Below are 21,979 nucleotides of genomic sequence, written 5' to 3'. Positions count from 1 at the left end.
AGTGTCAGCTTCAAGTTTCGCTGCTTCGAGTCGATTAATTCTACGTCGTGTGATAATATCGGTAGATATTTGTTCTCGGCCTGGTAACAAAAATCTCCGCTTATTATTCACAGACTTCTCGTGTGAATTGCGTTCGAATTATTCGTATACGCCGGACGAATAAATTCGAACGTCGCTCAAATCCGCCTGATTTGAGCGCGATGTAAACAAAACGGGGATGCATGTGTTTACGTCGCTCGCGCGACCTTCTGAAATTCGCAACGGTTTCTCGCTCGCGCCGAAAATCGCGTAAATTACAATATTTGCGCGTTCCTTCCTAATTAACCCACGTTGGGCGCCAATATAACGGGGTGAGAATTCGATCAACAAATAACTCCTAGAACGACTGGATCGCGTTCTCTCGATGCGGCGGAGGATTCCTCTCCGTCCGCGAAACACCACCGTTACATGCAGCTATTTCAGCTGCTTCTGTTTGCTGGGTCTGCGCGCCGCCCGGCGCGTGCTCGGCTGTTTAACTGCGTTAAATAAATACTCTTAAATAACGCCCGCGGAGGCGGCGGTATTCTCAGGAAGGAACAAGGATCGGAAATAAACGAACGAGGTTCAGAAATGACGACGACTCACGTTAAATAAAAAGACTAAGGTTATATTTGTCAGTCGCGAAATAAACGTGAAGTGACAATGATAAATTACAATACGCGAGTCGCCAACAACTTTGCGACTCGCCGCGATGCTAGAATATTCGCGCTCGCACGCGTGTATCGACGTGAAGGTCGCACGCACCGGATCACCCTCGCATGGGTGATATCCACTCACCAGGCACTCTCTCTCTCTCTCTCTCTCTCTCTCTCTCTCTCTCTCTCTCATGCACTGTGCGCCACACAAACCTTCTCTCTTTCGTCGAAAACGAATTGGTATGTAGTACATATGGGCTTCAGAATTAGCACTTTTATGGGGGAGTTTCGCCAAAATGATCATATAATATAAAAAGATATTTATATAATTTTCTTTTTTTTTACAGAAAATGGAGTATGAATGTGTGTCTTGCGACAGAATATTTAAGAACAAAAGTTCTTTAACAACGCACTCGCAAATTCACACAAACAAACAAAATTTGTATGTGATATTTGCGATAAAAAATTCACACAAAGAGGAAACTTAAATGTTCACAAGAAATCACACCTCGAGGAAAAAAAGTACGAGTGTGAACTTTGTGAATCAAAATTTATCACGAAATCGCAATTAAAGAATCATATAAACACACATACAGGACACAAGAAATTTGATTTTTGTGACAAAATGATTGGTCCATTTTGTCACAAAATTGAATTTTATGAGGAATTTGAAATATTAAAAAATACGTCAAAAAAATTACAGAACTCGATCAAATTCCAACAAAAATGACATTAACAATTCAAACTATTCTAAAATTTCGTAAAAAACAAAATTTATTTCTAAATGCTTTAAAAGATGATACTGAGGCTTATTTTAAATACAACATCAATATAGCCAATATATTAGATCACATTTATCAAAATAAATTAATTTTATAATATATTTCTTTCTTTCATAAAATTTCTTTCATAAAATTTGTTTTTCAAAATTAATTCATTATTTTTTCAGAAAAAATTCCCACGGTTATAGGGCTCTTGGCGATGATTCCACGGTTTTTTTTAGATTATTGTATAAAAATGAATCAGTATTAATTATTTTATTTTTAAATGCATTATCTTTAGAACAAAATTCATTCATTTTTAACAATAACCACAATTTAGTATAATTTGATGTCAGAAAATTATATGAAATTATTGGTAATTTTTATACAATAAAATAAAAAAAAATCAACTCGCCTAAAGTACATTGTATTATGACGGAAATAATGTGCTTCTGACAATACCCCTTGGGTGGTGTGGAAAACTGTCTATTGTTGGTTATCTTTTTACTGTTCATAAGTATAGCCAAAATAAGTATATAATATAGTATATAATTTTAAACCATAAACATTGACAGTTAACTAACAGTACATTTTAAGTAAGTTAATCATTCATTACAAAATTCGTGTTATTGCTGTGTGGAGTCTTGTGGGGGGGGGGGGATACAAATTTTCAAAAATTACATAAAAATGAACGATTTTTACGTTATTTTGTGGGGGTGGGGCTGTGGGGGGTGTGGGGTGGAGTATAACCAAAATAACTATATAATATAGGAAGATATATATAATAATATTATAGAATGAATATTAAATTTATTATATGTAAAATATTATATATAAATTCTAAGACAATTATAATGTAAAGCTGATGTTGTCGGTTATAACATTAGCTGTTGTTGGGAATTGTGGCAATTTGTTAGTCATATTGCTCGGCAGGAGGATGGAAAAAACATTTTGTTAAATTTTTTAAGAAAATATTATTTTTTATTTCTACTTACAAATTTATTACAAATTTTGTATCTCAATAATTATAAAAATTAGATTATAATAACTTAATTGTTACGCCAAAATTTGTTATGTTTAAAAATTTCTAAATATATTTTTGTAAACATATAGATAATATATATTACTTTTAAATAATCATTTACATTGTATTGTGCCCGCGTGAAAATATTATATGAGATCTCATATGAGATCTCATATAATATTTTCACAGGTAGATCTCATATGAATCTCATATAGATCTCATATAGATCTCATATGAATCTCATATAGATCTCATATAGATCTCATATGAATCTCATTACGATTTTCAGCCTTTATGAGATCTCATATGAGATCTCATGAGGATCTCATGCAATATTCATTTTATTAAAAAAAAGTAGAAATCTTACTCTCACGGTATATTGATAGATTTAATAAAATCTGAATGAAATAATTTTACCATTCAAAATTATTCTGAATACGAGGATTTAATTAATTTTTTTAAGTTTTAATTTTACATCTTTAAGCTTACAAGCTGTACAACACTTTTTTTTTATTAATACAAAAAATATAGGTGATATCACATTTCTTATCAGTATTCTGATTTTATCAGTACTCTTTTGAGATCATATCTAATGACAAAATTTCCACTAGGGATATAAAAATAATTGTACATGCAAATGTTAATGAGAATTAAGAAAAAGATCACATTCTAAAGTTACATTAATGTTTTATAAATATCATCTTTTTAAGGTGATGAAAGTCTTGTTAAGTATGTTCGGTTGTGATTTTCTTGGTGTAACCTATTGATTAAGTCAATGATTTTTCTTAAATCCTGGATTTTTGTTTGTAATATTTTCCTGACCTTCTTCTTAGCCTTTTTTTTTATCCTTTGTAATTATTCAGATCTAAATAAGTGTCGTAAACCCCTGAAAATAAATATAAAAATTATTAATTACACTAAATTTGACAAATTCAAAAAAGATTTTAAAACACATTAGTTCTTACTATTTAGCAAATAAAGTTGTACGTTCAGGAGTGCTTGTCCTTGTTTCATCATGTGTCTGACGTGAAACTGTTCTTTTTGGCAAACATGCACGTTGTATCCTATTTTGACCTTGTGGCACAATGTCTGTAGAATAAGTATATAGAATAAGTACGTGTAGAATAATAAGTATTAATAAATTTAAAGAATATTTCACTTATAAAATAAGTTTTACGGTAAGTTATTTAACCTAATTTAGCATCACTTATTCCTGCGTCGTCTATTGGGTGAATTTCAGCATAATCTAAGGGTCTTCTTTGCGCCAAAAGTAGTTGTAATTTCTTTTTTTCCAGAATTTCCTCTTTTAGCCTTTCTTGAACTTGACTTATAATTTTCTTGCGTGACTGGAATAAGTAACATTATAAATATGATATAAGAAGTTGATAAAATACTCATAAAAACATATATTTACCTTAACTGGTGGTGAACCATCCTCACTATTTTTGTCTGAAGAATCTGAGCCACTACTACCCTTGCTATCATGACACGGGGGTGTAGATGAGTTACCGATTTCTTGTGTGTACTTCTGGTTTCTAAAAGCAACGCTTCTTGCTTTTAACTTATTACGTACGTCTTCAGAAGTAACTACAATAAAAATAAAAGAAATACCATCTTAGTTTCAAATATTGCTATAAATATAGAATATATTACAAATATTTGTATTTTATTTAGGGAAAACTAACCTCCAAGAAGTAGAATATTTGCTTTATAAAAAGCATAATGCTAAGCATAAATTATACGTATTTTGAGCTCTGTGCAGTGTGCAACGCAATGCAGTTTAGTTGTATTTCGTAATAAATGTGAAATATTTATTCGTATATTCGCAAGTATGAATCGAAAAAAGTATAGAAGATCATGGAAGTAAGTGGCATTTAAGTCGTAGTATAAAAGCTGAACTTGCTAAACGCAAAAAAAAAGTTATCAATCAAGTAAGATACATTATTTATTATTGTAATTATATAATTAAAATATTTTTACTATTAAGTATTTACAACGGGATTCTAACCTACAAAAACTTGATTTTTATTTTGAAAATTGATCAATTATTATGATAAATAATTTAATTAATGTAAAAATATCGTAATTTTTTAATTCGTCAATCAATCTTTACCTACCTTTTTGCAAGAATTTGGAAAACAGACACACTGGTGACGCTGGTACAAATCATGTTACAGTTCCATTGCCTAATTCAAATGATGAAACATGTACAGACACTAAACCACGAGTAAGCATAAAACTAATATTCAAAATAAATAATATTCAAAATTATAACTTGTGCTTTGGAATCCTGGTTTTAATTATTTTATGACATGTTTATAATTTGCAAATATGCATTCGCCAAATATGAAAGAAATATAGAAGTTTAAAAATACCAACTAATTTGTTATAAAATATTTACAGGGTTGGAGTATTGAAGACATGGACACAGATGTTCAAATGTCTAATCATTCCGTAGACAAAGATGATCACGCTTTTAAATTTAAAATAAGAAATGCTTCTATTATTTAAGTTAACAGCGAATTCATTTATAAATAAAATTGTCGTTCTGACTTTTTTCAGTTAATTAATATTTTTTATAACCTTTTGCAGAATTTTATCGAGCCATGCATAGAAAATGAATGTTGCAAGTATTATTGTAATAGTTTTGATGATTCTATTAAAGAAAATATGACTTACGTAGACCAATCTACTTGTCAAAACAATGCTGCCTTTGATGATTGCTTGGTCAATTCTTTTCACTCATTTGCTTACGATTGCAGTGTAAGTAAAACTACAGATTTTTTTTTGAGTATAACATAAATACAACTTGATACATTGTTTCAACTACTTGAAACAAATTCTGCAAAATTTCAGTCTTTTTAGTATTATGGTTTTTAAAAGATAGTGAAAACAAAGTTGTAAAACAAGTAATCGTAATCATTGAGAATTTTGGTTTTGCTCTCATTTAAAAACTATAATACTTAGAAAGCTGAAATTTTGCATGTTAATTTGTTAAAAAATATTGAAACAATGCATCAAACAACTAATGAAACAATATATCAAACAACTGATGTGTATTTTTATTTTTCAAGTGTAAGCAACATAACCTTACCGTGCTTTCAACTGTTAGAATGCAGCACAAAATTTCAAAACTGTCATTATGATTGCAATCTGAATTGTATTATCGCTAGATGATTATAGATAAATGATAATACAAATGTTCATTTTCAAGAGAAATTATTCTTATTTTGATGTCTGTTTTTAAAATTTTGTTATTGCTCTCATTTTGAAAATAACTCGAGTGCTATACCTTTTATTTCTATTTGGAATATTGCGACCTTTAACATGTAGATACTGCGTGCTTATAAAATTTGCTTCAAATAAAAATAATAATGATAATATTTAGAACAATAAGTTAACATATATTCATTTATCATAGAGTAACATTTTTTTATAGGATGATACCTCTTCATTGCAATCGACAGTAGATGACGATAATATTACAGATCTATTCAATTATCCTAAATTTTCTGAACCATGCTGTAAGACCGTTAACAAAAACGTGATTGAAATAATATTGATTTTACTTCAATATTCAATCAAACATAATTTAAGTAAAATAGCGATGTCAAATTTATTTGCTTTAGTAAATGTAATTTTTGGAGAAAAATTAATTCTGTATACACACTATATGCTTGATAAAATTTTTAATGAAAAAAATAAAACAAAATTTCATGGTGCATGTCCAAGATGCACAGCTTATTTTGGTAATTGCGATGCTCTAGAATCTAAAGTGAAATATACAAATTGTGGAAAGTCCGTAGATTTAAATCAACCGTCATGTATAAATAAATTCCTTGTCATAGATCCTTCCGTAAGAATATCGCAATTACTAAATATTCATGAAGATTACTATTACAACATTGTTCATGAAAGAAAATTTGATGGACGCATTCACGACGTATATGATGGAAAAGCGTACCGAAATTTTGTTTCATCTCCTTCTCCAGAAGACACAGTTATCGAGCAAATGCATAAATGGTCAAGTTATACGATTTACTTCCACGATCGACTCTTTTATTCTCTCCTTTAATTTTGTTATTTACGTGGTCCTGTTTATAATTTACTTTAATTTCTTACCTTATTGCTTCTTCTTAATATTCTGGTTCAAGGAATCCGATTTCTCCTAATGATTTATTTGATAATTCCAGGGGATTGGACAAAATGAATTATTCCAGTATGTTGAAACCAAATTTGTTTGTATTTACTTGTCTAGTGTTGATAATTGATCACAATTAAATGGCCCAAAATTTCTCGTAATTGATGCTAAATTATAAGTCCCTTTCTCTAAATAATCTGTTTTACAAAAATGTAAGCTCTAAAAGAAATCTTTCTAAAATGGTCCACCGGCTTCGTTGCCCGATCACGGAATGAGAGAGCAGCGTGGTTCGAGAGCGCTCGGAAGAGGTTCCGGACCTCCCAAGCCGTCGCCAGCTTACTTCCCCTTAGCCGCGTAACAGAGTCGACGCTTGTTGCACTTATTAGACCTTACGGGGCCTGGCAACTAGTTGCGCGCCGAAACTGCAACGTAGCTCCGCACGTGCGTCTCTAGCCGTTGGTGGGGAAGTTGTTTAGGTTAGCGAGTTTCTTAACCACTTGATACTTTTGTGGCCTTGAGTCTTGCTGTACCTTTATACGTGTAGAACTTTCTCGATCCTACATTTGAAATTATTATTTCAAATGCGAATCGGGAAAGTTGTCACGTAACATCCTCCCTCCCTCGAGAACGTTTCTCGTCCCCGAGGAACAACTGACGCCGTTAATTTTGGGTACGTGGTCCTGTAAGTGGAAAAGAAGAAAAAGAAACTAGTGTTCGATGTGGTTGAGTGAAAGAGAAAAAGAAATTTTGTCAGAATGATTCGGTTTATTCGGAAGGGCAAAGGTCTTTAATTTGCTTTTTCTTGTTATTGTTTTATTTATTTTTTTTTTTATTTATTATTATTTGTTCTGGTCTCCAGTCAATTGTGCTGTTTCTCTTCCCCTTTTAAATAATGTCGTTAATGTCTTGTGAGTTATGGCTCAACACATGATCTATGTGTGTTTTATCATGTCTTGATGCTTTCGCTCATGGTTCTTTAATACGTCTAGTTTATGATTGTTTTACTTGACATACACACCTATTGTGTTTGGTTGATGGGATTTTGGCTAGAGAAGACGCCGTTGACGAGACTTCTATGGGTTTTAAATGTTTTGCTTTTATGTTCGGGCGGGTGATTGTAGGGATTTTCGAATCATTCTGTTCCCTTAGTATTATTTATTGATATTGGACGTGCGTTTTAACTAATATTCCACTTATTTTTGTTGTTGTGATCCGTGGTTTTACATTGGATGTTTTACGTGCTAACTAATTGGTTTAACTTATATCTAAGTACTTGATTTTGTTAGTATATATTTTGTTTATTTGGATACAGGGTTGCAATTAAAAACTTTATATAGTATAAAAGTATACAAAATATATTATTTACTTCTTTGGGTCCCCCTATTTTTGGTACCATTTTACAATAAAACAGTGGAAAATGTTACAAAGAAAAGAAAGGAAAGAAAAAAAATTGTATTTTGATAATCGCGTGTAACTATAGATGCTCATTCTGTCTTCTTCTTCCTCGTTGATTTGTCCGTCATTTTCTTGTAGCCATAGTATTCGTTCTGGACCACTGATTGGATTAATATTTTGGTCTATTGTTGTTCCTAGTGGGTTTGTTTCGTCATATCCTTATGGTAGTTCCTCTGGTCTATTTCCTCCACTATGATTACATCAGGTGATATCGACTGGTCCCTGCTTATTTGTTCGTCTTCTGTGGTCATGTTTTCTTCTTTTGGGTTCCCTTGGACCCTTATGCAATGTTGTTTGTGAGCTTCCATGTGTTCGTATTGTATGTATTTACCACATTCTTTGTGATGTTTTAGTGTTTCTCCATTTTGTATTTTACATACGAACTCATGGTCTTATTTGTTTCTATAGACGCTAATTCTGCCGCATACACTGTGTTTGTTTCTGTACTGTGTCTGGTTCTTCTTGAGGTACCGTGGCGATGTCCATTTTTGTTTGAATCTTTCACTGCAATGGTCCATTGCTTTCTTGGCATCCCCCTTGTCGAAGTACTGCACGAAGGCTAGGTACTTCCTGAGTGGTGTGTTATGTTCCTGCTTTTTGTGCAGGACGAAAGTTATGTGGTCCGGAGGACCAAATACAGCAAATATCCTTCCGAAGGTTTCAGAGTTCATGCCCAAAGGTACCTGGGCACAGAATCTTAGCCCTGCCGTGTCATCCAGTGGTCCTGTTATTATTTCTGGCATTGGTATTGGTTTTTCGCTTGGCAATTTCTGTGGTTGTGCTGGTAATGATGTTGTTAATGAAGTTGCGAATAGCGGGGGTCGAACTGCTGGTGGTAACAGTGGTAACATCGGAAGGACCAGTGGTATGTTTATTGCTGCTCCTGGTGTTGTTTGCGTAGGGATATCTGGTATTGGTTGTTCTATGGTTTTTTTTATTATTGCTGTTGCATACTCCACTGCTTTCTTGTTATGCAGAGGGATGTGGTATCTCACTACTACCTTGTGTTTATTTTCTTCGTTTGCATATTCCACATCTGCTATATATAAGTATTGTGTTGCTGTCGGTGTAATGGAAACGACGCATGGTCCATGTGTCATGAAGTTTTTCATGGCGCTAACTTCTCTGCCTTTGAACTTTATGTGGACCTTGGTGCCTCCCATGTCCGTGATGTCCAAGACGTCTAATTTGTTTTGATCCATTTTCCTATAACAAAAGGAAAATTAAAGACAAAAGGTATGATTGTATGGTATGATGTAGCATATTTGGTCATGCAATTTATTTATTTTTAGCGGTTCCTAGTTTTCGTCTATTTATTATTATGGGGTTTGATAATGTTGATTTTTTTTATTATTATTTGGTTTTAGTTGGTTGTTTGTGGAAATTTGGTTATAGGGATTGGGTGATGTGGGTTAAACTTTGTTGTTTGAATGTAGTAATTTGTGTTTATGACAGACATCAGTTCTACGGAAACGCTGGTCATCATTTATCTTTTATTCGTGTGTGTGGATTTTAGGTTGAATTATGAGAAAGAAAATAAATTCAAGAGACGTAGCAGAACAGGTCTACTAACAGCAAGAGAAAATGGGCCTTATTCACCTATTTCCTTGATTGCTCTATTTAGCGAGCGGGAGGTTTAGTTTGTGGATTTGACCTGCAGGCTACTGTTGTCCATGGCTTGTCAAGAGACAACAATATTTCATGTCTGAATGTGTGAGTTGAATAAAGGAAAAGAAAAATTCTACGTCCACGTATGTGGTGACAGAACATTTTATGTTTCAGTGGGTTATGTGAGTTAGGTTTCAACTTGATTTAAAGGATATTGTTGCATGTGGTTCAACGCTATGCAGGAGTGGACTACGTCCAAGTATGTGGAGATAAAACATTTTGTGTTTACGTGAGTCGTGTGAGTTAGGTTTCAACTTTTTAAACCTTTGTTGATAGAATTAACGGGGACATTTCAGTTAATATGGTCATTTGTGACTCACATATTGTCATTATTAATGTTCCCCTTTCTATTTCTGTGTTTGTTTAATGCTTGTGTTGTGTTTGTGTGTTTTTGTATGTGCGGTTAGTTTGTTAATTAGGTTCATGATAGGAGGAGAAATATTTTTGGTTGCAATGGGATTTTTACTTTATTTTATTCTTTAGAGTTTTCATCTACATCCATCTTTTCTATACCATTTTTAGGGGTACATTATTTTCAACGCGAGTTACAAAGTACGAGTTAGTTGGGTCCAGCTAAAAAATTAAACGTTTTTCTTGATTTATGGTGGTGTCCCCTTTCGTTTCGATTTCTATGGTATTGTTTGGTGTTGGTATCTTTGGTAACTCTGGTAGTTCTGGTAGTTCTGGCTTGACGATGATGCTTAATGTTGGTACTTCTTGCTGAAATACATACCGCCTTGCTTTCTTTATGATTTTGGTTAGCATGGGGACATTTTGAGGTATTGCTGTTTCGGCTAAGTAAGCTGCCATAGGGTTCTGGCAATTGGTCCATTTGGCTTGTTTCTTACAAATTTGGTCATGTAATTCATACAGGTACGTTCTGGCTCTTCTTTCTGGGTTCGGCAAATGTAGCTTTGTATGTAGGGTCACTGTTTTTTCTAGTTTTTTCTGCGTCAGATTCCTCAAAATACTGGGCATAACCGTATGATAAACGTCCCTTTTTGTCTTGTATGGTCTCATAGTATACCATTTTTCCAAACTCCGCAAAGTGTTGGAAAAAGGCCTCATCCTTTTCTTTGTCTATGCCTTCCCAGGGTAAAATGCAAAATAGTCAATTTTTACTGAAGCCTCTTGTTTGTTGCGTGTTGGTCACGACTCGTGTTTCACGTTGGACTGAAGGGTTTCTTTTTGCTGGAGTATGGTTGTTCTCATTGAGTAGGTGTCTTCTTATTGGTATCGGTGTTGCTCTAGTTGGTCTTCCGAACTTATTTTCTCTTATGAGTATGGTTTTTAAGTCTTTGGCTCGCATGGTCTCCGTTACTGTATCATAAGTTATATTGATCTTTTTGCTTCCGGGGTCTGTTCGGTGTTTTTCGGTAAAATGCACCGCGGTTTCCCAACTTGTTCAAATTCTCGCACAACGGTCCAAACTGGTACTTGCATGTCGCAGAATATTGATACGCTTGTGGTTGACGTCGTCATATTCCCACTTTCTGTAAATATAGATTTTTTTGTGTTTGGGTGTTAGCGAATGTACTATTAATGCTTGGTTTATGTACAGGGGTATGTTAATAATCGCATTCTGCTTCATTTTTAAATTGGGTTTCTATTAGGGATGATTTAGATTTACTTAATTTATTACATCTTGTTTTAGAAGTCCTAGAGGTCTCTGTTAGATTTGTTCCAATTATGGGGTTATTGCGATTTTGTTCGTTAGTTTGGGGTACTTTATATGTTTGCTTATTTGACTTTGGGCAGGGTATGATCATTCCGCATTTCATTCCCATTATTAATGCTATTATGCCTACTATCATAACCAGTTGGAAGGTTAGACCACTATATAGAAGTGTATTTGTTTTATATTCTCGCCTTTTGTGTTTTTTGTGTGCCTTTCAATTCACTTAATTTTTCTATCATTTGTTTTAAGGGTTTGGCTTGATTAAAATCACATTTAGGTCCAATTATGTCAATGTTTTGGTGTGCATTGTGATCAAGATTCTGGTCTTTTTCATTTAGAATGGGTACATGTCATGTATTTTTAAATTAATTTCGGGTTTATACAAATATGTGATTCGACTGGATTTGGTTTCTTGTCCAAATATCATGCTGTCTGTGGTCCTTCCAACGCACGTTGGTGAGAGTCGTATTATTCCGGCTTTCTCCAGTTTTATTTTTGTGTCTCCTTGGTTCGTGCATGAAATTCGCATTTGTTCTGGTTTTACAACTGAGTATAGCCAGGATTGGTCATTTTCTAAATATTTCCATTGGGTTTTTGCATTGGTTCCATATCTTATGTCACAAGTTTTTAGTGCTGCCGTGTTGGGGTTCAATAGCATTGTTACTTCACAGTCTTTCGATGTCGGTGTGCTCTCAAGTGGACCGAGTATTGGGCATATGAGGGCATAATGCGTTTTGGTACATGTGATTGTGGGTTCTGCATTGAATTTAACGTATTTTTCTTGATTAGAATTTACTGCCAAATATTTGTGCGATGGTTTCACGAATACTATCTCCGTTGTTTGATTTTGCTCGTTTTGTGGCACTGCCACCAAATATAGTTTGTAAATCTGATATGGTTCTCTGTCCACAAGTGGTACATGTATCACGGCAATGGTTCTTCCGTTTTGATGATTTTCGCGTCAATATTCGATATTTTAATTATTTCTTCTATTCTCAAGTGTTCTTCTACTTCCTTGTTTAATATATTGTCCTACTGGACTCAGTATCTGTGTGCGTTTCGCTCTCGTTCTCTGTGCTATCACGCTATGATCTAGTTTAGGTGGTTCTTTATTTGTTTTAGCCTTATGGGTCTGCCTCTGGGTCGGGGTGCAGTGGTCTTTTCGGATGCTGATTGCGCTCTGCTGCGAAAACCGGTCTTCTGCGTAGGTGCTTTGGTTTTAGTTTTATTTTGATCCACCATTGTTTTCTCGTCAATTACCGTTATTTTGATTCTTGGTAAATTTTCATTAAGTTCCTTTTCAGTCATTTCTGGAGGATTTCTTGACAAAGCATCAGCATTCTTATTTAATTTTCCAGGTTTGTATTTAAATGTGTATTCGTAACCCGTGAACCTGAAAATCCACCTCATGAGCCTTTGTCCAGGGTCTTTTCTGCTATGCATCCAATTTAAAGGTTCATGGTCGGACACCAGTGTAAATTTACGACACAATAAGTATGGTCTAAACTGATGTAGAGCATATAGTACCGCTAGGCATTCTTTTTCCGTTGTGGAATAATTCCTTTCAGCTTTGTTTAGTGCCCTCGATAGATACTGGACTGGGTGATCGAATCCGTCCTTTTCTTGGCTCAAGACTGCTCCGATCGCGTAGTCTGATGCATCAGTGGTCAGAGTGAATTCTTTATTGAAGTCAGGAAATTGTAGTATAGGTTCTTCCATGAGACACTGCTTTAGTTTTTCAAAACTTTCTTCGCACTTTTCGGTCCACTCAAATTTCGCATTCTTTTTCAATAAGCCATTCAGCGGTTTTGCAATTTTGGCAAAATCTTTAATGTATTTCGATAATAGCCAAACATTCCAAGTACTTCTCTTATGTGCTTCGCGTTTTTGGGTATAGCTAATTTAGTTATGGCTGCAACTTTCTCTGGGTTTGGTTCCACGCCTCTGGCACTGATTATGTGTCCTAAGAAGCCCACTTCTTTTTTGAAGAATTCAATTTTGCGGGTTGTACTGTTATCGAGTAAATACATAAATGGTCAAGTTATACGATTTGCTCCCACGATTAACTCTTTTATTCTCTCCTTTAATTTTGTTATTTACGTGGTCCTGTTTATAATTTACTTTAATTTCTGACCTTATTGCTTCTTCTTAATATTCTGGTTCAAGGAATCCGATTTCTTCTAATGATTTATTTGATAATTCCAGGGGATTGGACAAAATGAATTATTCCAGTTTGTTGGAACCAAATTTGTTTGTATTTACTTGTCTAGTGTTGATAATTGATCACAATTAAATGGCCCAAAATTTCTCGTAATTGATGCTAAATTATAAGTCCCTTTCTCTAAATAATCTGTTTTACAAAAATGTAAGCTCTAAAAGAAATCTTTCTAAAATGGTCCACCGGCTTCGTTGCCCGATCACGGAATGAGAGAGCAGCGTGGTTCGAGAACGCTCGGAAGAGGTTCCGGACCTCTCAAGCTGTCGCCAGTTTACTTCCCCTTAGCCGCGTTACAGAGTCGACGCTTGTTGCACTTATTAGACCTTACGGGGTCTGGCAACTAGTTGCGCGCCGAAACTGCAACGTTGCTCCGCACGTGCGTCTCTAGCCGTTGGCGGGGAAGTTGTTTAGGTTGTTGTTAGCGAGATTCTTAGCCACTTGATACTTTCGTGGCCTTGAGTCTCGCTGTACCTTTATACGTGTAGAACTTTCTCGATCCTACATTTGAAATTATTATTTCAAATGCGAATCGGGAAAGTTGTCACGTAACAATGACATCAAAAAGTTTTGCGTTAATTTAATGTCTAAAAATACAATAAAATCTTTAAAAATGTCTGATATTAGATACTTTGGAAAAGGAATATTACTAAGTGAAAAAAAATCAATTTAATCTATCTCCTACTGCAAAAATGTACTCACGTATTGTTAAACATAATTGCATTTATTCTCCAGCTAACAAAAAAAAAAAAAAAGCGAAGTAATAACGCAATAGCTTGTTTACGCGATGGAGGTTTTATCAAAATAATATCATTTATACTAGATTTTGATAGAAAAGAAGAGTGGACGATATGTAAAAAATTCAAAACTAAAAATGCGTATGCTAATTGTACACCGCTGAAACAATGTACTTGTATGTGTTTGTATGTGTTTGTATGTGTTTGTATGGTTACGAAAGGCTCAATTTATATTTGTCCACTTCCCAATATGTATTCCTATTAATTTTTTGTGTGAAACATACGTTTTATAAGTATACATATAAGTTCTCAAAATGATATTTTATGTTTAATAAAAATTTGTACTCTTTTGTAAAATTTTTATTTAATTACCCTACAATATATTATGATTTTGATTAATTACTAAACTTATGCCATAAAGAATTCTTTTTTTTTTAATAAAACCAATGGTATTTGAATATTTCATGAGATCTCAATGAGATATAGATGAGATTTTGATGAGATATCATATAAAGGCTGAAAATCGTAATCAGATTCATATTTGTCGCAATGTACTTTTAATTCACATGTATGTATGGCGGACATATGTCTGCTTAAATTTGATTTTAAGAAAAACTAGTCCACACACACACATATATATCTTCCTATATTATATAGTCATTTTGGCAAGACTCCCCCCCACCACCCCCCACTACCCCCCACCACCCCCCACCTTGGCCCCCACACCAAAACACGTAAAATTCTTTCATTTTTCTGTTATTTTCGAAAATCTCAAAAACCCCCCCACCCCCCCCACCGCCCCCCCATCGCCCCCCCACCCCCATCGCCCCCCACCACCCCCCCGCCTGGCCCCCCCACCAAATAACATGACTGCTCTCTGCGTTATCGGGCTTGAGACCGTCATACTTTCACAACGCTATTGCGTAGTAAAATAAGGCCGCATTAACAGTCCAATTAAATACAAATTTATAACATATTATGATAGATTTAAATTGGATAATATTAAATAGAATTAAGGTTTAGGTTAAGGTAAGAAGTATCAGTTCCAAGAGAACCAGATATTGAAGATCTCTAATTTTATTTAAGTTATAAGATTAAAGTTAATTATTAATAACGTGTAAATAAGTTAGGGAATAATTGAGTTCAAAGAACTCAAAGAACCACCAGAAAGTATAATCATTATAGATGATTCACTGATTGAATAAACAACAAAATGGACAAGATAAGCGAGATCAAAGACCTCGATGAATTTTCAGGTAATATGAGTAGTCAGACAGAACTAGAGAGACAGAATAAAGAGACAGTTTTCCAAATAATTTAATTTTCAGGATCACCTCACGTCTCCCAATGGCGCGCAACTCGAAAAGTCTATCATTTTATAGATGCCTTTTGCGGCACAAAGATTTAAACATTAAGAACATTAAAAAAAATTAAAATTAATTTTAAAAAAATATATATATATAAATTCAAATGATGAATTTCAAGCGTCAGAAAACTTCAAAAACTAGCTAAAACTATTTTAAATGCCATTAATAGTAGAAGTTCAATGTTAAACAATACTTTTACTTCCAGTAACAGGTTTTCTTATACAATAAGATCGATCATTTTCAACCATCCAGAACATAATTATCAGTTCATGAAAATAAAATTTTGAAGATAAAATCACACAGAAACTACAATAGGGGGTTGGCGAGCGAAGCGAGCAGGGGGGCGGAGCCCCACTAGTATATATATATATATATATATATATATATATATATACTCGTTTCAATTTGATTAATGTGCGTTATTTTGCGAAGCTTTTGTAAAGCACTGGCTGAATTAAAAGTTTTTTTGCACTTAATATAATTACATTCAAAGCAACTCTTTTTGTGTATCTTTACACAATGACTTATGAAACTATTTTTGTAAAAAAAAATTTTTCTACATTCATAACATTCATACATTTTCTTATGACTATTTCGTATTTTATTAATATTAATTTTAGGTAAGTTAAAAAAATCTCTTGGCAATCTGTTTATATCAATACAATCACAAATTGTATATCTGATCTTCTTGTTGCAGAATAAGTTCCAAATTTGATAGCTTCGGCAAAATTCAGTCCCGTGTTTACAATAAAACGTATTACATATTCACGAATATATAAACCAAATCACCTGCATTTTGTACGGCATAAGCAACTTCAATTCTTCATATTTTTAAAAGCAAAGGAGAAATAATAAAACCTGGCATATGAAAAATCGAACACATTTTGTAATAAGGAAAATTTTGTATTCATTTTTTTGTTAAACGATCAAATTGATCTTTATCTATAAATCCCCAAATTTTTGGATGACCTGTAAAAGTAAATTACAGATAAATCAAATAAAAGTAAATTCCTCCTAACCCTGGTAGAATATAACCCAACCAAAATGACTTGGTTACTCATTATTTGGCAACCCCGTAAGCCAACGATTGTCCTTATATAAGCCAACCGATAACTAAAATTATGGTTTAAGAAAATTTTTGATTCTAACATTTTTTTGAAAATTTATAAATTTTTGGAAAAATAAAAAGAAATTTCAATTTCAGAAACTTTTAAAAATTTTATTTGTGTGACGTTAATCCCACTTTTCAGATCAAAATGAATTTTCCTTTTGGGAATCGCATTCTGATGACCTAATAAAGGGCAGAACGGCCGCTGTTATGTGACTTTTTGTTAATAAAGTAAAATCTGTGCTAAATAGAAATCGATAATTTCATGAAAACACGTGGCGGCGGTCGCTAAGGAGATCAACAAGCATGCGCACGCGGCAAGCAAGCTGTCGCCGTGTACGCATGATATAGCTCTATATATGATCGCGACTATTGTGTCATTGTTTTATTCATGCAAATGATAAAACAGCCAATTTTGTAAACCGGTCAATCTTGTAAAGCAACATCGCATTATTTTAGTGCGATGATTCGCATGGATGATATTGACATATATACACCGATGCTTTTTTTATGTTAGTTTGTGTGTTGTGTACAATATATATATATATATATATATATATATAAACAGGACTAATGTTCTACCAGCTCGCTCACTGCGTGCGCGTGCTTGTTGATCTCCTTAGCAACCGCTGCCACGTGTTTTCATGAAATTATCGATTTCTATTGAGCACGGATTTTAATTTATTGACGAAAAATCACATAACAGCGGTCGTCCGCTCTTTATTAGGTCATCAGACTGCGATTCCCAAAAGGAAAATTCATCCTGAGCAGCCGTTTCGCCGAAATGTGGAATCAGAAGTTAGGGTCGATAAAACAGGACTGTGGCATGACCTTTCAGCAAGAATCGTGTGTCAGGGATTTGGCGCGCAATAAAATTAACACTTCCTCACTTTACGTTTCTAGATTTATTATAACTTAGAGATCGCATGGTAGATACAAGTTTCGGCTAGAGAGATCTTGTAGCATCGAGTTTCGAGACTATGGCGGTTGACGATGTGCAGCGTGACAGGGTTGATCGGCGAGAGAGTGAACGGCGAGTTACGCTCAGACGCGAGGCGCTGATAGGGAGGGCAACGCCCTCTAGAAGATCTCCCGTGGGACGAGGGTTTGTTTGCGGCTACCACGAGGTGGCGCCAGCTGTTGGGATGGAGCAACCACCACAACCTCAAGGGATGCGGATATTTGTTCAAAAACTATTTGTTTAAATATACTTTTTTCGAACTATTTTTTCCAAATTTTTTTTGTTGAAGGAATTCTTTCTCGAAGGGTTTTTTTTAAATTTATTTTTAGAAAATTTATTTTTCGCGAGAATTTTTTTTTAGTTTTTTTTTAAACAATTTTTTCCGAAAATGTATTTTTCGAAACTTTTTTTTCGAAGCGTATTTTTTTCGAAAAATTTTTTTCTGTCAGAAAATTATGATAGCCGAACTCTGCCGTACCCAGGACCACGAACAAGGACGTGTGGATGGCGGTTCCATTTTTTTCCCATTATGTTATAGCTGATAATTTATGAAAATATATATTATTAAAAACTAAAATGAATAAAATTTTTGTATTTGATTTAAAACAATCTGATTAAATTTTGTTAAACTAAATTTGTATGAAATCAAACAATTATATTTTTTTGGTTTCTGGTGAAAATATGTGTGTAAAAAATCGCTAAAATCGTCCGCATAAGTGCCTTTTTGCTAAAACAATTGTCGACGTTCGCATAACTCCGCCAAAGTCTGCATAAGATATCTTTCGTCTCGAATTTTGTCCGCATAATTTCTGTTTCACGAAAATATATGTATATAAAGTTGTATAAGTTCAAGTTCGGGAATAACCCACCATCTTTACGTGAGCTATTGGGTTAAGTGGTTACCCGGCTGAAAATATTCATATGATAATCATATGATAATCATATGATACTTTCGACCGAATCCTCATATGAGAATCATATGATTGTCATATGATATATCGTAAATTCTCATAAAAATAAATAATTATTTTACCCCTACTTGATACTTATTAATTATTATCTTTCTTTGTACTGCTGATTTGTAAGTTGCATCGAGAATTTATTTTTACATAAATATTACATTGAAAAAAATCCGGATTTGTGGAGATTTGAACCCAGAACCTCAAGATTATGAAGCAATCGTTTTACCACCGAGCCATCGTGATCTTTGATGTCGATCACTTTAGTTGAATCAAATAGTCATTATATTATCTAACACGTCCTTGTATGCTTTATTTATTATTAATTAATTATAATGAGTTTATTTTATTAAAACACACTAATAGTAATTGAGTAATAATAAATAAAACTGTAATACTAATTGTAATATCTATCAAGTAGCCTTTGTAATAATTAAAGAATCGTCTGTATATCTACAGATATGACTGACTAAAAGAAAAAAAAAGAGAATTGGAGTTACGAAAAATTAATTTTCAAACTTAATTATTTTACAAACGAGCAATTTTCAACAAAATAACACAGTAATTAGAAAGATTTTATGAAAATCTTTGAAATCATATACGCGTACATAAACATCAACAGGAGATCGAATAAAATATATATGGAATTCGTAAAACGTAAATAGGTTATTTAGCAAATTTAAAGTATAATAGGTCGCGGCGCGCTCCCGGCGGTACAGTGTATAAAACTTATACTTGCAACTAGGGCGCTACCTCGCCCCTTGATAAATGTGATTTATTAATTATAAATGACTAAAGTTTTGAAGATAAAGTCATGGCTTCTACAAACAATGATGTTTTAGATATCAACAATCAAATGCTGGATATTATGGAAAAGCTGACTGTCAAATATCTCAGCATTGATACTGCAGAACATGATGAGAATCTTGATGTTATGTTACAGATCAAATTTCTTAAGTCAATTACTTCAAATGGTCTTCCACCACATAACTGTAATTCTTGTAAAAAGTTAAATTTAAATGATAGGCTTTGTAATAAACCAAGGTTGTTAATAAAAAAATTAATATAGTAATGAATAAATTACAAGGGCAATCATACAAACAAATTGGTATTTATTTACCAACACCAAGTTTTAGCCATGGCCAATCATACGTTGCTCTATCCAGAGCTAGGAATAAAAACATTAAAAATTTTTTTATGGAATCATGCAAAAATTTGGTCAATTTTGTAAAAACCCTCCAAAACTCGTATAAAGAAACAAATTTGATCTATTTTACGGTAGTAATGTTCTTTGAACTTAAATCATTCAAGTTACCGAATAATAAACTAAATGTATCAAATTTCGATTAGTTTTTAGCAGTGAAAGGGCCTAAAAAATGTCCGTCCGTCCGTCCTGATTTTTTTTTGCATTCATTCCACAGAACTTGATGTATTTTATAAATAAAAAACTATTTACGATTTATGTATTCATGCATATCACAAGATGTTATCTGCAGATTCGATTTACATAAAAGGGATGGTACAAATAATTACTCGTGCAGATATAATCGTTTTTTTTTAAGTTTTGTGTTCGTGACATACAATGACGAATGCTGTAAGTATTTATTCATGTCATAAGTAAAATCCGCAATTTCGGTCAAGATCAAAGGAATGCTGCAAATAGTTATTTGTGCAGGTATAATCTTTTTTTAATTCTATGTGTTTGTGAATATGAAATAACGCACTTGCATATCACAAGATGAAATCTGCAATTTTGGTCGAGATAAATGAAGACGATAAATGGATATTCGAAGACGGTGTCTTGGTGTACGGGGTGGCCGATGACGAGGTCTAGGTGGTGCGCTCCGTAATTTTTTATATCTAGGTAAATACATCATTCGAGGGTGGTGTCTCGGTTTACGGGGTGGCCGATGACGAGGTCTAGGTGGTGCGCTTCGTGGTTTTTTGTGTCTAGGTGTGAAAATAATTTGAGGGCAGTGTCTAGGTGTAAAGTGTGATCGATAACGAGGTCTAGGTGGTGCGCTCCGTGGTATTTAGTGTCTAGGTAAATGAATTATACGAAAACGGCGTCTAGGTGTACAGGGTGGCCGATGACAAAGTCTAGGTGGTGCGCTCCGTGGTTTTTTATTTCTAGGTACATGCATCATACGTGGACAACGTCTTGGTGTACAGGGTGGCCGATGACGAGGTCTAGGTAGTTCTCACTTGGTTTTGGTGTCTAGGTGTAGAAATCATTTGAGGGTAGTGCATCAGAACAATCAGTGATTTTATGTTAGTGTTAAAAATGTTACAATAAAACCATGGTCAAAAGGTGCTAAAGATGCTTATATTTTATTTTTAGGAGAAATATGAAATATCTAAAAAAAATTACTAAAATGGACTAAAATCTCAAAAAATTAACTTTCAAAAAAGTAAAAGGCGAGTTTGATATATTCCGCAACGAAATAACAGATAAAAAAGAACTGAAATCAATCAACCGAAGTCCAATTTATTATATTTAATCATAATAAAGGAACAACATTTTTTTTGGTCAATAGAGGGCTTACTTAACTTAAGTTAAGTTAAGTTATATACTGATCAAATAGAAAAATGTAGCTGTCTCGGGGACAGCCGATAGAAGTGAATACTTAAATAGATGGTGTGGAATTTTGGAAAATTTTGAATAATTTTGTTGCCAGAGAATTAAACATATACGGAGTGAGAAATGTACTAGTCTTCGCAGCGGGACTGCAAATGTACTTTATAGTCTTCGACGCAAGAGTTCAAAAAATATATACTATATATTTTTTGAATTGCCAATACAGTTTTAAAATAAAAAAGTTATGAATATAAATAAATTACTATTTTTATGCCACAAAAGCGGTATTCACAATTCACAATTTCGATATCAGATTCGTGCTTAGCAACCGCAAAAACGGTATATATTTGATCCTCTTCGTGAATCGTATAAATAAGTGAATTTCGCCATAATTCATTTAAAAACAATTGTTTAAACAAATCATTTTGTTAATCTAGTAACAAATTCGTGATCGGCGACCTTTAAATCATCTAGAATAACACTAGTGTTTGTTAAATCCTTAATTTAGCAATAATTTGCATAAACAGCATTGTTTAAATAAATAATTTTGCAAATCCGATATCAGATTCGTATTTGGCGACCCCAAAAACCTTAGGACTAATGTGCTTTGTAGTTTATTTTTGCGTACTTTCCAATTAATAAAAATACGACAC

The 21,979-nt window shown here is 33.6% G+C and overlaps 1 protein-coding gene and 1 long non-coding RNA gene across 10 annotated transcripts in view; both read right to left on the bottom strand.

Annotated features, from left to right (window-relative positions):
• Positions 1–2,937: 2,937 nt before the first annotated feature.
• Positions 2,938–5,378, bottom strand: LOC116417396. 2 transcript variants are annotated; one of them, XR_004227663.2, is made up of 5 exons: positions 4,145–4,387; positions 3,874–4,046; positions 3,652–3,805; positions 3,425–3,548; positions 2,938–3,345 (listed from the first exon to the last, which is right to left on the bottom strand). It is a non-coding gene; the product is annotated as an uncharacterized LOC116417396 (long non-coding RNA). The 2 variants fall into 2 exon arrangements; XR_004227662.2 differs by having other exon boundaries at positions 3,874–5,378.
• A 3,764-nt stretch (positions 5,379–9,142) lies between these two features.
• Positions 9,143–21,979, bottom strand: part of LOC100116847 (glutamate [NMDA] receptor subunit 1) — a 362,784-nt gene continuing 349,947 nt past the window's right edge. For 4 of the 8 annotated variants that reach the window (XM_032602127.1, XM_031930196.1, XM_031930197.1 and 1 more), the window contains one exon: positions 9,147–9,261. In XM_032602127.1, coding sequence (XP_032458018.1) covers positions 9,239–9,261 — 23 coding nt within the window. In that variant the 3' untranslated portion in view covers positions 9,147–9,238. Of the gene's footprint in view, positions 9,262–21,979 lie in introns of all 8 variants that reach the window. The other 4 variants (XM_031930198.1, XM_031930199.1, XM_031930193.1 and 1 more) reach the window with 4 other exon arrangements.

This window comes from Nasonia vitripennis, assembly GCF_009193385.2.
Source record: "Nasonia vitripennis strain AsymCx chromosome 4 unlocalized genomic scaffold, Nvit_psr_1.1 chr4_random0010, whole genome shotgun sequence".
NCBI lineage: Eukaryota > Metazoa > Arthropoda > Insecta > Hymenoptera > Pteromalidae > Nasonia > Nasonia vitripennis.
Note: the sequence above shows the minus strand (reverse complement) of the source record. Positions and strands in the feature narration are given on the sequence as shown.